The sequence below is a fragment of the Felis catus genome, chromosome B1 (genome assembly GCF_018350175.1).
Source record: "Felis catus isolate Fca126 chromosome B1, F.catus_Fca126_mat1.0, whole genome shotgun sequence".
Lineage (NCBI taxonomy): Eukaryota > Metazoa > Chordata > Mammalia > Carnivora > Felidae > Felis > Felis catus.
The window spans coordinates 28,792,732-28,809,254 of NC_058371.1; the positions used below are offsets into that span (position 1 = coordinate 28,792,732).

At 37.6% G+C, this 16,523-nt stretch overlaps 2 protein-coding genes across 6 annotated transcripts in view; one reads left to right on the top strand and one right to left on the bottom strand.

Moving 5' to 3' along the window:
* The window catches only part of PURG (purine rich element binding protein G), a 37,070-nt gene extending 21,389 nt beyond the window's left edge, over positions 1 to 15,681 (bottom strand). The window contains exons 1-3 of one of the 3 annotated variants that reach the window (XM_045055347.1): positions 15,459 to 15,681; positions 14,284 to 15,153; positions 12,051 to 12,052 (exon numbers count right to left, since the gene is read on the bottom strand). In XM_045055347.1, coding sequence (XP_044911282.1) covers positions 12,051 to 12,052; positions 14,284 to 15,147 — 866 coding nt within the window. In that variant the 5' untranslated portion in view covers positions 15,148 to 15,153; positions 15,459 to 15,681. Of the gene's footprint in view, positions 1 to 7,064; positions 15,154 to 15,458 lie in introns of those variants that run through there. The other 2 variants (XM_023252442.2, XM_023252443.2) reach the window with 2 other exon arrangements.
* Positions 15,682 to 15,769: 88 nt separating this feature from the next.
* The window catches only part of WRN (WRN RecQ like helicase), a 149,765-nt gene continuing 149,011 nt past the window's right edge, over positions 15,770 to 16,523 (top strand). For 2 of the 3 annotated variants that reach the window (XM_045055341.1, XM_045055343.1), the window contains exon 1: positions 15,771 to 16,297. The gene's annotated coding sequence lies outside the window, so the exon portion shown is untranslated. Of the gene's footprint in view, positions 16,298 to 16,523 lie in introns of all 3 variants that reach the window. The other variant, XM_023252444.2, reaches the window with a different exon arrangement.

The following is a 16,523-nucleotide window of genomic DNA, read 5'->3' on the forward strand; positions in this document are numbered from 1 at the left end:
TCTCTGGGGGCAGGGACCAGAACCTACATTTTAAATATGCTGTGTACACTGGGGTGCCTGGGTGGCTCAGTTGGTTGAGCTTCCGACTTTGGCTCAGGTCATGATCTCACAGTCGGTGAGTTTGAGCCCTGCATCAGGCTCTGTACTGACAGCTCAGAGTCTGGAGCCTGCTTCAGATTCTGGGTCTCCCTCTCTCTCTGACCCTCCCCTGTTCATGCTCTGTTTCTCTCTGTCTCAAAAATAAACAAACATTAAAAAAATTTTTAAATATGCTATGTACACGAATGTTTGAGAATGACCAGACTAAATTTTAAAGGGTGAAACTTCTGTCATTTTAATGGCAGTTAGAACTCATTGGAGGCAAATACAGAGTTTAATGTTTAAGGATATTCTTGATGACACCATAACGGCCATGATTCTTTGAGTTCCTGAGAGGTACATCGGAGAGTCTCTCCTGTTTTAAAGGAGAGATTATTGGATTAAACTACCTTTGAAATATTAGAAGAGATATTCTTGAGTGAGTCAAATGGTAGTCTGTGCTGCAAGAACCAGCTGTCTGGCTAAGCTTTTTAGAGCTATAACGAGAACTTTTATAGCTCTAAAGCAAGGATAACAAATAGCAAATATTTGGCATGAAGGCTGTTCTTCTCTCTTTCCCTATAGATGCAGATTTCAAATTCTCAACATAGCACTTTAGGGCAGCCAATCAATTGTAGTAACAAACAAGATGAAACCAATTTGCCAGGACTTCTCTGGGGGCATGGAGCGGGTGGAGGGGGGAGATTGGCTCTCTTTAAAATTTTACACACACACACACATACACACGCACGCACGCGCGCGTGCATGCACAGACACGTGCAATATTCGTGCAGAGTAAAATTTACTTAGCTGAATATTTAGATATGTGTTAATAGCTTATAGACTTGATGTAATACATTTTGACTTACTCAGATCTCTCTAAACGATATTATTATTTGTCCACTGAAATTTGGAAATGTTACAGTGTCATGAGAAAGCATAAGATGCCTGGAAGGAGTGACAAGAAAAAATGGACCCTGCAAGTGAGAATCGAGTTTCATATTGATTCATGCCAGATCCCTGAATTTAGATATTATTGCCACAGCTAACCTTTTGCCCTATACAAAGCCTTGAAAATCTCCAGGAGAAAATCACATATATTATTTGCAGCAATAATCAACTTACTTAGAATCTTGTTCTTTAATACAGAAAACTTAAGAGGAAATAGAGAATTTTGTTGTTTCTTTTCATCTTAAATTAGAAGTGCAAGAAAAAATAGAGAATGGAAATATTTTATTGCTTCAATCTTTAAAGAGAATTTAATCTAGACTTTTATGAAGAAAACCTCATAATATGCAATAATTTGGTTATCCAATTTACTGTACCATCACTTATGTCTTCCCAAATAAACCTGTAACAGGTACTTTTGAAATAGCCACATAAGCACCAAGTACATTCCTTCATATGGCTGTTTCTTGGAAAAAAAAAGACTAAAAGTGAAAAGTTTCTTATGAAAATCATAAAAGCTAGACTTAATTTTGAGGGGCAAATCTCATGAAACCTATCTTAACTAATTCGTTTAATTAGTACAGCTCATGAAAATTTGAAAATGTCTTTTATGTTGTTTTGCAATAACAAGGGGTAGGAGGAAGTCATTTTTTTTCTTAACATGTTTTCAGAATAATACTAGAAAAATTGAAATCACGCTTCTTTATCCAATGTGATAAATTAATAGAAGACCTGAAAACAAAAGTTCCAAGTATTCCCAAGAAATTCTCTCAGAGTTGAAAAGAATCTTCAAGGTAATAACAATCCATTTTTTTCTTGATTTATTAATTCCCTTTATGCATCCTAAACTAAGTGCATGTCTATTCTCTGCCTTAAATAATTTCAGCAACAGGGAAGGAACACTACTTCTTAAAGTTGGCCCTCATGTCGAGCTGAAATTTCCTATAAATCTATTCTGTCTGAAGCTGACTCAAATAATAAGACATAAATTTTTTAACCTAAAATTTAAATTGTAGCTATAATACAACAGGACACAGAATTTTAAAAATACATTATACAGTCTATAATAATCCTTTTGACTTGGTGACTATCTCTGTTATGTTCATCTTTTTCACAATTAGGAATTCATTCATTGTTCTGGAGTACTAATCATCGAAGGGGTAGTAGTTGGAAACAGAAGTTAATGAACTTGCAGAACTGCCAAATGTCTATATATGAATGATTTGGTATTTATGATAAAGCATGATCCATTAGAATGACAGCTAGTGAGGTTATATCATAGATATTAATTATATAGACTTATATAAAATATTGTTTTATTAATTTTGATCAATATATTAATTATAGAATGTCCACAGGTTAGCAAGCACAATATAAATTATTTTTAAGTATGTTGGTTATGTTTTCAAATATGCTCAATGAGCATCCAGAAGTTTCTCTAAATTTAAATCAATGGATACCACTAAAAGTACCATAAAGACATTACAGTATATATCTATAGCTCCTCTATCCTACACACATAGATAAGACATAGGAAGATGATGAAAATATATGCATTTAAAAGAAATTAGTATATTTCTTATCGCTTATATATCTTAAGAGACAATTGGCATTTTAACCTTTAGGCTTTATTTTCTGTTTACTTACTTGGCTTATTTTACTAATTATGAACCATTTGAGCTACATGATACATGTCACAAAATGTAAAATTGAGGGACTAAATTAAGGTCCCTTCAAGTCCTAATGTTTAATATTTCCTAACAGTTGTATTAGTAACCGTTGAGTATAGAAATTATTTACTTTCCATTACTAAGATTTATATACCAGTTATTTGATAAATTAAAAAACATGTTTCAGTCTCCATAAGTTTGAATGCTAGGCTTTTCATATAAGAATTCCTAATTATTAGTTCCTATCAGAGTTATCTCAAGATAGTTGTCAAAAAATCAGAAGAAAAGTTATTAAATGTCATGAAAGGATAAAGAGAGAAGAAAATGATTTTTACTCAAAGTCTAGTCAATTGATAAAAAATATTATTTTAGATTTGTAAATTTCTCAAGGCTGAATGAATAGCACTGAGACTTCTTTTTACCAAGATCTTACAGTTGTTATGACCACATTTCTCCTTCCTTGTCTTTTGTAGCTAAGGCAAGATCACATCAACCTGCAGCTATGGTTCTTAAAATGTGGTCCCCACGGCAGCAGCATCAGCTTACCTGGGAATGTGTCAGAAATGCAAATGTTTGGTCCCCTCCTCACCACACCAGGCCAACAGAACTCAACCCAGGAAGCGGGGCCAGCAATCTGTTTTAACAAGCCCTCTGGCTGATTCTCAATCAAACCAAAATTTGAAAACCACTGGCCTGGAGTAACAGAGGAAAATATGTGTCTGTAAATGGGGTCAGTTCAGTTTACTCTGCTGGAGATATGGAAAAGAAGGGGAGACTTGGTAACGAAATACGAAAATCAGTGGAGTGATATAGGAAGAGTAAGTTGGTAAAAAGAGTTTCAAAAAACAATAAACTTTTCACTGATATTGACACGACTTGTTTCCAGATCAATTCAACATGACCAGTTGATTTCGGGTCATGAAAATGAAATAGTAGATCCACAGTAAATAGTAATTTGTCTTCTCTCTGCACTTAAGGGTTAAATTGGGATGATCCATCTATATTGTCATCTGATCTCTTTCCAAAATTGACATTTATTTAAAACGGTTGAGACTAGAGGTTCAATCCATAAAGATCATATAAGTTGTATTTAATAGCACTGAACTTTAACAAACTAGATGAACACTTATATAAGGAGTGTCTCTTGGTGGTACTAGCCCCATATGTGGGGATTAGTTTGGGAAAAAATAATTCCTAGTAATCTGAGGCAGATTTACCAGTAATACATGGGGGTAGACTGTGCTATATTAGTCAGGGGGTTAGATTTTGGAGTCTTTTTTTTTTTTTTTAAATTTTCTTTTTTTGAACGTTTATTTATTTTTGGGACAGAGAGAGACAGAGCATGAACGGGGGAGGGGCAGAGAGAGAGGGAGACACAGAATCGGAAACAGGCTCCAGGCTCTGAGCCATCAGCCCACAGCCTGACGCAGGGCTCGAACTCACGGACCGCGAGATCGTGACCTGGCTGAAGTCGGACGCTCAACCGACTGCGCCACCCAGGCGCCCCTGGAGTAAGTCTTAAAGATAGTTCGGCCTAATTGAATGAACACAGTCTTTGGCTTGGTGTCAACTTGGGTTCAAATACATTAGTTCTGAAATACTGAATCAGTTTTGAAAATCTCTGGAAAATCATATTAAAATGGTGATGATAAAAAAAAAATGGTGACAATAGGGTTGTTATAAGTAGAATAGTTACAGGGGTTCAGCAATGTTTAATATATGGTAAGTATTCAATAAGTAATAGTTGTTAATACTAATAAGATTGCCTCTTTCTTTTGTTACCACCTTCTCTTTAAAAATGGTCATGGTGCAATTTTCCTAGAGGCTACATTCGTTTCTGAAATTACTTGTCAATCGTGCTAGTCAAAGTATTTCCTGAAGATACAGTGTATACTGAAAAGTTGGAATAACTGACCTTTCAGTCCATATCTTCCCAAGTGAAATGTTTCTATTCATACTAAATTCCTGTACAGAAATACGGTTAACAGTATTGATATTAGTTAAGTAGCAGTCCTTTCTGAGTCTATAGATCTATTTCATAGGGCAATTTTTTCAGTCTTTATTGTGTTTTAGTTGTCATCTAAACAAATAAATAGGATGGAGAGGAGCTGTGGTGGTATTGGGAGAAATTAGTGTTCTTACTATGACAGGGGGGTAAAAGAAGGGAGGACATTTTAAAATTCTATTTTTCATATGATTATAGCATGGTTTAACCTTTAAGGAGAACAGCAATAGATAAAATTCCATAATAAATTCACCTGAACTTTCAAATTATTTTGTTCTATTGAAATTCTAGACTGTCAACCATTGGTATAAACCACATTGCTAGTCTGAAACACCTAGAAATAAAATACAGCAGTTTCTGAAGCAAATTAGCAAATGATAAGGAATTTTTTTATATCTAGGTGTCTTGTACATATCCTTATTCCTAAATTATCTTAAAATTTTTTTTTAACGTTTATTTTTGAGAGTGAGAGCGAGAGAGAGAACAAGCAGGGGAGGTGCAGACGGGTGTGTGTGTGTGTGGGGGGGAGGACATACAGAATCTGAAACAGGCTCCAGGCTCTGAGCTGTCAGCACAGAGCCCGATGTGGGGCTCGAACTCACAAACTGTGAAATCATGACCTGAGCCAAAGTCGGACGCTTAACTGACTGAGCCACCCAGGCATCCCCTAAATTATTATCTTAATGGTTCTGTTGTTTTATTTTATGGGTAGTTTTGGCATTTATGTATGATCTTTTGGTATTGGTGCTCAGAATGTTTGAACGGGAAGCTAGGGACAATTTCTACAAAACGGCCAGGGCAAATAACTGCCAACTAAACCGTTCTCTCATATCCCACTTAGCTTTCAAACAGCATTGCAGAAGAAACAGCGAAGAACCTAAAATGTACCTGCTATATTGAGAAGAGGGAGGAGAAAAAAAAATTCTAACAACAGGCAATCCATTCTCAACAGAATTTTTTGCGAACTGACCAACAAGATTGCTATGGCAAAGCACCACCAGGCTTAAAGGCTGCTTTATCATATGGACTATTTCTGCAATGGAATTTTATGTGCAGAGATTTTTGAAATTAATGAAATACACATGTGTATACACACTTCAAAATACACTTTGGTAACTCTTAAGCACGGTCTCTGATAAACCAATGGGCACCAGAAGGAGAGGTCTAGGGAGAAAGGTGTCACTCTTTTCCATTTGATCTACTGACAGTGGTGGCACTGTATACTCGAGGATTTGGGCGCCTAAGTAAAGCATCTGGGACAAAAACCCTTATGTGTTCTTCTCTTCTCCTTCAATCACCAACCTTGGTGGTTTCTCAAGGCTAAAAACAAAACAAACAAACTCATTATGATGTTTTATCTTTGCACACTCTAGTAGTTACGGGTCCTCTAAAGTAGAACCATATCGTTCACAGTTCAGTGCCCTTCCTGATTTCCTTTGTTAAACATCATTATTTGTAACGTAATACGTTCAGTAGACCAAGGAAATAGAGGTCAAAGGTAGTATTTGATTCTCAGGGGCCCCTGAAATGATAGCAGTGGTGTATTACTTAGCAACATAATTTAAGGTTCTTTCAGGTACAATGCCATTTCAGGGTGTGATGTTAATTTTTAAAATTCTTTTGTCATGCAGAATGTAAGAAATGATTACAGAATGTGTAGAAAGAAGTAATGCTTCCAAAGAACAAGACCTCATACAGATAATAAAAGTATTTCCATAAAAAAATTAAAGCATAGGATGATTGTACAGTTAGTGTAAACAGTTTGATCTTAAGAAGGGCCAGGAACAAAATTTCATTTTGTGTGGCTGAAGAGATACATACATGTGATAAAACTGCCACTTCTTCCTGTTCTTTTGGGTATAAGCACAGATTGCTGCATTATTTTGTTTTTAATACAGATTGTCTTATACTTTCCAATTCTGGTATTCTGTTTTTTTCTTTCACACTTCATTGATACAGAATATTATTAGAAGTTTAGAGTAGGAGGGAACCTTAGCTTCTAGCACAATCTTGTTCATTTTTCATAAAAGGAAGCCATCCTACTGAAGTTAAATGGTTTACTGAGAGTCAGGCCTTACACTGGAAGAATTAGGTCTTATTATTCTTTCTCAAATGATCTTTTAAAGGTTAAATAAATAGGGATTTGGTCTTGAGAAGTCTTATTTCTTCCATTTTGTTATATTGATTTCTTTTGCTATAGGCAAACAAAATAGTAAACCACTACCTTTCTCTTCTCTCTTCCTTGTGTATTTGTTAGCTCTAGGCAACAGTCTCATCAAATCCACAACAAATAATAAATAAAACCTTGAAGAGTATGTATTATACTACTCCAAGAAAAATAAGACACTAAGGATTTCTGAATATAGGTATCTCACAAGAAATTCTGTCTTTAATCAGATCAAATAAACAGATTTATACCACCATTTTGATAAAGACAAAAGCCCACAAAAGCATTTTTTCCCCTAATCTTACACTTGGGAGCAAGTCTAACTTTTAACTACTATGAACATTTTTCTTAGGGATTACTTTTCCTTTTATTTACGCCTATTATTTCCTGGAAACCAATCAACACTTTGAATAGAATAACACAGAAACTATATAAGGGGGAAATGAGAGGGCAGACAACTCCTATACAATCTTAGAAAAAAGCCAACAACAGAAAGGAAGAAAATGTATATTTCATTAATAAGTATTTCCTTTACATTCACATCACAAATTCACTTCACTGTAGCAGCACTAATTTCATTATGAATAAGTTTTTATTTACTGGTAGATGTCACTGGCCTTAGACATTTCTCACAAAGAATATTTGAAAGAAGGTAAAGTTTGGAAAACACAATTTACCTGAAAGCACCAACATGGGAAACTCCTTGATTAAGGATGAGAAATTCCTAATTTTTTAAGCAAAACTCGTTCCTGCAGGAGAATTTACCTTCTTTTTGACCCCACTCCTCAAATAAGAAGCAATACCTATAAACCATTTTAAGCTTGAACAAGTAAATACTGGAGAGTTTTACCAATGTTATAGATTCTGTAAAGGATGATGGGTTATTCATCATTAAAATAAACACTTTTTTATGCTTTAAAAACATATATTTAAGAGGGTCCTGTCTTCTAACAACTCTCATTTACAAACAGGAAATTATGCCACCAATTATGGAGATATATTTTTAATGTTTAAACCAGTGCTTGAATTTTTAAAACTTTTTAATATTTTTGTAAAATTTACAGATATCAATCTATTAAAAAATTCCTCCTTAACCCTCATATTCTTTAAGGTACTTCTAATAGTACTAGATCTTTTCTTCTGGTTGATTTAATTTATAACTAGACAATATCCTTTAAGGTTCCAGCATGGGACTTTCAATTTTTCAGATAATTTTTTCTTGGTGGTTATTAGAAAAATGACTTTAAATATACATGTTTGATATGAATGAGAAGAGAATTTGATTTTGATTTTTGGGGGGGGAGGGGTTTTAAAAACTATTAAAGCATTATGCTAACTTTATTTTCAAACAATTTACTGTTTAATACTCTTCCAGCAGAGAATGGAGATGGTTTAGTTGTACTTGTAACCTTATAGCCCCAAAGTTTTTACTCTCTCCGCAAATCATCATAGTACCCCTTCTGGTCCCAAAGACATCTGATGGACTCTGAGTCCTTCAGTGGGGAATCCGTGCCTTAAACAATCAGGACTAGTGTTACCCCTTTGTTTAGTACTGGATTTGACTAGGTTGCTAAATGAATTATTCATTAATAACCTCATCATAATAAAGATAAAAGCTCATGTTAACAAATCAAAAGATTTCAACAGTCATAGCACAACCTTTCACTATAGTTCCATTACTTATTTGCTCTCATAATGGCAAGGTCTTTGGATAACAATAAAATATTAAAAGAATTAGTAAAACTTAAGTAATAATTTATTAAAGCTTTAAATATCAGTGTTTTTCATTAGAGAACATAGTTAACCTAACATAACACTTGGTAAAATAGTTTAATATCCTGCCAGTCCTCAACTGTATTACTTTAGGAAAAAGACCAATAGTCTTTTGAGAGAAGGAACAGGGGAAGACAGGAAGGGCAAGGTGGTTAGGGATAGCGAAGGGAAATTAAATATTTATACACTTTAAATTAATATATACATATATTTGCATCTTAAGTTAATATTAATGGGATTCATTCAAAATTTCCTTAAGGTTCCCTTGGTGTAATAATATAATTCAAATTAGGTGCTATGTTAACTAGTACAAGTATGGTATCTAAGTAAAAGGGAAAAAATTCATTTAAAATGACAGATCTAAAACTGATACTACCAGGACATATACACAGGACAGTGTATATATTTTCCTTTGTATGTTTATAAAGAATATATGTATAGACACATATGCTTGTATATTCAGAGTAACTCTAGAAGGATACGTAAGAAATCGGTAACACCGGTTACTTTTCACTGTCTACCTAACCGTAGCATTTAAATTTTGTACCATACATGTTTTCCCTATTCAAAAATATTGATTAAAAACTACCAAAATAAATTTAATTTTAAAAAACAAGTCAAATTAAGAAAAAAAAAACTTTTTTTTAATGTTATAGAAGAAAATATACTAATACATAAATATGTTTTTCCAAGATCCACCTACATAAGTTTTGGTATCTTTACTTTGTGACAGTAAGCGTGACTTAAAAACTCAACTTTCACATGACCTTAAATTGGGAAAAACATCGCTACAGCACTGTGGACTATGGTCTGTCTCAACAGCATACTAATATCCTTATTTTCTTCCTGTGATGGGTTAGCCATTAGCCACGTTACTTGTGAAATTCAAAAAATCTTTAAGGAAACTTCAGAAGGACTATAAGAATCTTTCTTGGCAGTGATAAGTATTACACCTCTGTTATTCTGTTGGCATAGGGTCAATTTTAACTTCTCTTTGTGGTTTACTTTAGATTTTTATCCTGCCAAAGATGTTTGGTGTTTTAGTAAACACAGACTTCAAACTATGTGGTGACTAAGCAAAGCCCTTACATAAAGCTTGGAATAGGATTTTATAAATAGTTCCAATGAAAGACATTTTGAAATAAGCAGGGAAAAAAAAATCTCACGTTTATAAAAATTATTTTCAGAACGCCACTTAAAAATTCAAATTAAGTCCTAATCACTTAGATATTAAAATAAACCATAAAACAAAATCTAAAGGAGTGATAGTACATACACCAGCTTTCAATGGTAGCTGCTTAGTAAAAATGAGTGTCTGAGGGTGTATTCCAATTTCATCCTCTTCAAATTGTGCAGCTCAGATAAATGTTTATTTTACTGAAAATATTTGCAAAATTACAATATAAATACATGAATATATTAAGATAGGATGATTATATATAATGTATTCTTATCCATATATATAAAATGAATGCAGTAAATATAGCATATTCTCGATGAATTGTTAGTACACAGTGTTTCTTAGTAAAGTACATACAACCTATTATTAAGCAACAATTATCTAGTTTTCAAATGTACATCTCAGGAAGTTTTTAGGATGAAAGGATACACTAAATCTCCCAATACCCTTTTTGGTTGGTGAAAGTTAGTTCTGCAAATTTTGAAATAATACTATATTGATTTTAGCAATGGTTCTAAGGCTCTTCGCATTTTCTTAATTTGAAACTTTATTTCTTTAGTCTGGGTGTTTTCTTAATGACACTGTATCAGCCAACCATGCCTTTAATTCTTACACAGTATCATGTACTGTCTTTTCATTAGTTGTTTTAACACACATCAACAATGAAACAGAATTACTAAAAAATTTTTTTCTGCACAAATTCCCAAAATTAACTTTCAGGGTATTATGGGGAGTCTCAACTAGATATAGTCTCAACTGTAATACTAATCTGGGCTAGAAGTAGTTTTTTATTGATTTTAGTTCTTAAGAATACAAATATGAACTCTAAGTGTTCATTAAATGTATTGGGAGTTGTTTCAAAAGCATCTTCTACCCTTCTCCGTTACACTGATTTAATGGAAACTTGTTATTATAGCAGTTCCAACACAAACATCTGCATGCAAGAGATCACCCTACAGATTCTAACTACATAGTTATTGAAACACATCCCACCTTTCAAGTGGCATAAATGTACATCTTCTATATACAAAAGGTAAAGTGCATTATTAAATTAGTGAACTGACAGATTGTCTGCCTGGACCATATAGCTTTCAAATAGACAAATGTGAAATTCTCCCATTAGAACCAATTATTTCAAGAGGTTCCAACTAGCTTTTCCACCCTGTCGTTTACTTTTTGGCCATGCTCTTTAGTGCAAATAAGCTTGTGTTTGACTCAAGTTTAAGGGACATGGCAGTTTGGGGTTTTAACAAGGAAAATTATAAAATGTGGCAGAACTTTTAATACTTTTATAATACATTGCATCTTTTGCATATTAAGCAACAGATTAGTGTTGCTTTCAATTGCTAGGAGCACACTGCCAACTATTATGAGGAACCCGTTTCCAAATTTCATACTATTAGCTTATATTATTACAGTTTTGAGTCTATACCACATTATGCTTGGGTTATGTGCAAACATCATCAGTGTTTTAGAATTATACAATGAACTAGTAATTTTGGTTACTAACTTGAATGTTCATTTTTTGACTTCTAACATCCAGTTGCCTTAAGAGTTTAATGTCTTCAAGGCAGGGATCCTATTATTTTGAAGAATACCATGTACACTTGCAGCTCCATTTATGTTACAAATGACAATAAATAAAATGTATATTGCACAGATAAAAATAGTAGCTTATTTTATAAGATACATGGCAATACATGTCCTAATACCAGAGTTTTGAACTGGATCTTATTTGATTATGGCTAATGAATAATTGGGAATTTTAAGTATCAAAAAATTGTAACATCATTTCATTTTTCAATGAATACATATAAAAAAGTGAAACAAAAGGACTGGCAGAAGGCTTAGTGATTCTAAAGTATATTCAATTGCCGGTATATATGCATCTACCAATCTATAGCTTTGAGATGGTAATAACTTTGAAGTATACATACAATGTAGAAGATTTGGCTACTTAACTAATTCTTTACTTAAACAATTAATGCAAAATTAATATTTATATACAATGAATTAAAGATAGTTAAGTCTGACATGTATTGTGTATATGTATATATACACACGTATGTATGTATATAGACACACACTCTCAAATCTTATCAGACTAAAAATCAAGAAAGAAATCATTTAGACTTAATGGATGTAAGTATTTTACGAGGGAAGGTTTTTAAGAGAGAGTATACAGTCATAGCAATAGTGATAGGAACACTCGAATACTGGAACATGCACAGCTCCAGTTTGCCAAAATCTGACAGGTTGATAATTATTAATAGGCACTATGATGGGCAGGAATAACAATCAGTAGTACAGTAATTCAAGTGCACATCACTCCTTCATATACCAAAAGCTACTTTTTATCAAGTCTACAATAGTTATTTTACAGTTAGGACTGTTTAAAGATCCTTGCTACTTTTAGAGTCTCAACACCCACCATGTGCTATTAACTCTAGTATTTCCAACTATCTTCCAACCTTCGGTTGTTCCATAGTAATCCAGATGGTCCACATTTATGATGAACTAATGAGATTCCTTCATACTACTTGGGGAAACGTGAAATACAATCTGAAAACCAATACCAGCATATATGTCTGGGTTACTGATTGCTTGTTTTTAAATAAGAGAGGCCAGTAATATTATTTTCTTAACTCATAACGTTTTCTTAGTGACCTTGCTTAAATGTACTTGGGGACAAACTTCTGAAGGAAAAAAATTATTAAAATTATTTTGAACTACTTATGGTATATAAAAGGAGAGCTACATTCTGATCTCAATCCATGCAGCCAGCTCTCATAAATGAGAGCTATATTTGGGGGTTGAAATCAGTGTCTGGCTCTTAAACATGATTATATGGACTTAATGTGTGGGAGGTGAATAAAGCCAAGATAAAAGACGATAGTTTCAATCAGAATAAAATGCAGCTCAACAGATAAAATTCTAGTCAGTTAATACAGGGTGGGTTGGTACACATATACAATATATCCACTTGTTTAAAAATTGCTTAGGTGTTGAAAAATTGCTGTGGCACTTCCTGGAAAGCAATTTTTAATACAGGTAACTGGGTGAGTCTTGTGTAAAGTAAACCTTTTTAAGTATCATAAAGAGCACCTTGGAAAATGCTTGAATTTTCCTTTCAAATATGTTTATAACCAATCTAAAATATTTTCCCAGGCTGAAAATTTATATTCTAAATGCTTTTTAGAAAAAGAGTTGTTTGTTTGTTTGTTTGTTTTTCTGGAATTAAAATACCTGTAAAAGCCAGGTTTATATTGGAAGTGTTGACACGGTTTTAAGGGTAGCAATTGCAAAAGTGCTACTAAAATGTATTATTACAGATGTATTTTTGTATCAGTGAACTGGTGCACCAACCCCTCTGAAAGAGTGCTAAAGAAGAAGCATAAAATAGAACACCTTGAGTCCACGATATATTTTGGGGAAAAAAAAAACCACAAACCTCTCACAACCTTCAAATTAGCATGAAAGGCTAAAACACCAAGATTTCCATAGCAAAGCCATAGGATGAAGCCTCCCACTCAACAGTGACATAAAAGTAATTCCTAAAACTTCGGAAAGTCAATAAAAATATATGGTACAGTAAGTAGAGGTAAAGATAGGGTTATAACTAGTTTAGAACAACCAATTAAAACTCTCCCACGGCTTTGATATGGCAACTATAAACTCCAGGGTTACCACAAAATTTGAAATTATAGAATACTGTAGTAGCTGTAAGATTTGACTCTTTAATGGTATGGTTTAATACTGTTATCCAATGAACAACTGATATATTTCTACATGTACTTTTATAAATAAATATATTTGTATTATACTTGAGGTCAATTTCTGTTTCTGTGGTAACTGCCCTACAGGTAAGCTTAGCAGCTTTTAACAAGTAGGGATGGAATACTTTTTTGGGGAACTTGTTAAATAGAAATTCACACTTCCATATTAAGTATATGTATCTTTTTCAGGATTATGTCATAGTGCAATGTAAATCTTAGTTATGGTATTTAGAAGGTCAGAATGTCACATTTTGTGCTGATTTGCATACTTCAATGGTCTGGAGCAGTTGAAGCAGCTAAACTATTTAGCTCTGGGAAGATCGGAATTCCCATAAGAATTATAATGTTCTACGTGTAACATGAGAATCAGACTCCTTGAAGTATAAACTACCAGAGGTATTACTAATAACAAAGGGCCAAAAAAGAGGAAAAACTTCTTCAAATGATTATGGATCAGTACTTTTGGCCAATTTTATGATTTAAAATTTTGCCTGATGGAGTTCAAATTCACTCTAGTCGAGGCATTCTTGTTCTTCACCACTTCTGCCATCCATTCTCTTTTCTTTATGGCTGTTGCAAATTTTCCTCATCTCTTCTTCATACTTGATAAAATTCTCCCCAAACCTTGTCCAAGCTTTGAATGGAACAGTAATAGTATTACGGTAAGGTGGCCTCACCTCACTTACCTTCAGGAAAATTCCATATTTATTAGAGCCCACATCAAAGTAGAACCTTTTATTGTCCACTCTGAAAGAAGTCCCCTCTGGGAGTTCAAGTGGGTCATCATCTCCACCTCTTCGTTCTTCTATGTCCCCTTCGCCATAGTCTTCAATTAGCTGAACCAAGGCATCACGAAACTCGATCATTCCTTGTGCTGGGAGCACAATAGTCTGTTCTTGGCCCAAACTGTGACCAAAATAACCTATCATGCCAGTCCCCCGCATCATGGTTTGTCTAATTCTTAGGAAGCGACCCCGCTGATTTTCCTTTAGGTCTAGATAGTATTTCCTATTGTCCCTCTCTATGTAGTCTGTTTTGAGGACACTATGAGGGTGCTCTTCGGACCCTACAGAGACTGGTGGGGAGGGTGCCGAGTGCTTCTGTCTCCTCCTGGACGCTTGCTCTTTGCCGTGGCCATGCTCCTGTCGGTGGCCTTTCAGGCCCAGGTGGGCGTAATGCTCGATGAAGTCCCCTAGACAGTCCTTCAGCTCCGCTGCCACAGACAGGGACAGAGTCAGTTTACTCTTTCTGATATTGTCCTGCCGGCCTCTCCCTATCCAGACTTCAGCTATCTTTAGGAACCGGCCCCGGGAGCTTTGCTTCACGTCTAGGTAAAACCTCTTTTTCTGGATGTCCACTCGTTTGGAGGCCAGCTCCTGGATTTCGGCTGCACCCCCAGCCTGATTAGGGGTGGCTGAGGCCGCGTAGTGGGGGTAGTGGGAGTGCTGGGCCTGGGGATAGAGTCTACTCTTGCTTAGGCCAGAGCCCCCTACATTCTTGCCGCCGCGGCCGCGGCCGCCGCCGCCTCCCCTTCGCCTGGCTCTTTCCATCTTCAGCTGCAAGTGACAAACAGACACACGGGGTGGGGTGGGGGAGGGGTGTTGAGAACAATCGCAGACGCCCCTCGGCCTGCGCTGCCCCCGCCTCCGCCCGGGACCCCCACACCGGGCCGCGGTGCACGGCGCCCGCCGCCGCAGCGCCCGGCTCCCGCCTCTGCCCGACCGTCGGCGGCGACAGGCGGCGTCTCCCGGCTCCGCACCGCGCACACAGCATCCCTCCGCCGCCCCGGCCTCCCGCTCGCCGCCGGGCCGCCGGCCTCAGGCTCGGCAGCCCCGGGGGTCCCCAGCCAGTAAACACTCACATCGACACTGCCATCACCGCCGCTACCGATGCCCTTCACGACCGCCGCCGCCGCCAGCTCTCGGCCCCTCTGCTGCAGCCGCCGCAGCCGCTGCCCCCCGCCAACTCCCCCGCCGCCGCCGCCGCTCGCACCGTCCCCCGCCGGAGCAGCCGGGCAGGGGCATCGCCTGCGGCGCCCGCCGCCGCCCCTCCTGCGGCCGCTGCGGGGGCCGCCGCCTCTCTTCGGGCACCGGCCCGATACCCGCCGGGAGGGGAGGGGGGGGTGGCGGCGGGGGGCGGGCCGTGGACCCCGCCTCCTCCAGCACAGCCCGCTGGAGGGAAGAGAAGGTCTCGCGCTCTTCCTCGGGGCGCGCCCTGACCGAAGCCCGGCGCGCGGAGATGGACTATGAGTGCGAGGTGACTGGACAGGTGTGAAGATGGTAATGAGGACGGAGGTGGCGAGACTGTTGTGACTTCTCCACGTTCCTCCGGGATGCAGGACTCTGGCGGCCCAGCGGCATCTGCACAGGGACTACATTTCCCGGAATGCTCAGCGGTAGCGAGAGCCCTTGCGCATGCGCGCCGCCTGGCCCGCTGGGCTTGATGGGAGGGCTGCAGCGCACCACGAATGGAGGACGGGGGCGGGGCGGACCTCGGAGGGAGGGGTGGAGAAGATAGGTCTACCCCAGCTGATAATGTGCCGTGGGCGCCGTGACGCCAAGGCGTGCGCTCTGCAGCGCGGGAATAAGGTCTGTTGAGTTGGTGTCCTGCCTGGATGCCTGGCTTCCAGGCCCTGCTGTTGTGGCGCTTCACAATTCATCCAGCTGAAGGAGCAGACCCGTTGAACTGGCTCTTCTCAGGGTAACGTGACCTCCCTACCCCTGTTTCAGCCAGCTCCAGACCCTGGGGTATCATTCTAGCCTTCCCAGACATTGGGGGTGCGTGCTCAGTCCCGAAGAGCAGGCCGCTGGGCAGTGTGTAGGAGGTGCGTTAAAACCCGCGACCTCCTACCCCTTCCCACCTCCGGAGCATACCGGAAAAGGGCCCCCACATTGCCGCAGGCCTTCCCAGGGCTTCCGTCAGCCAA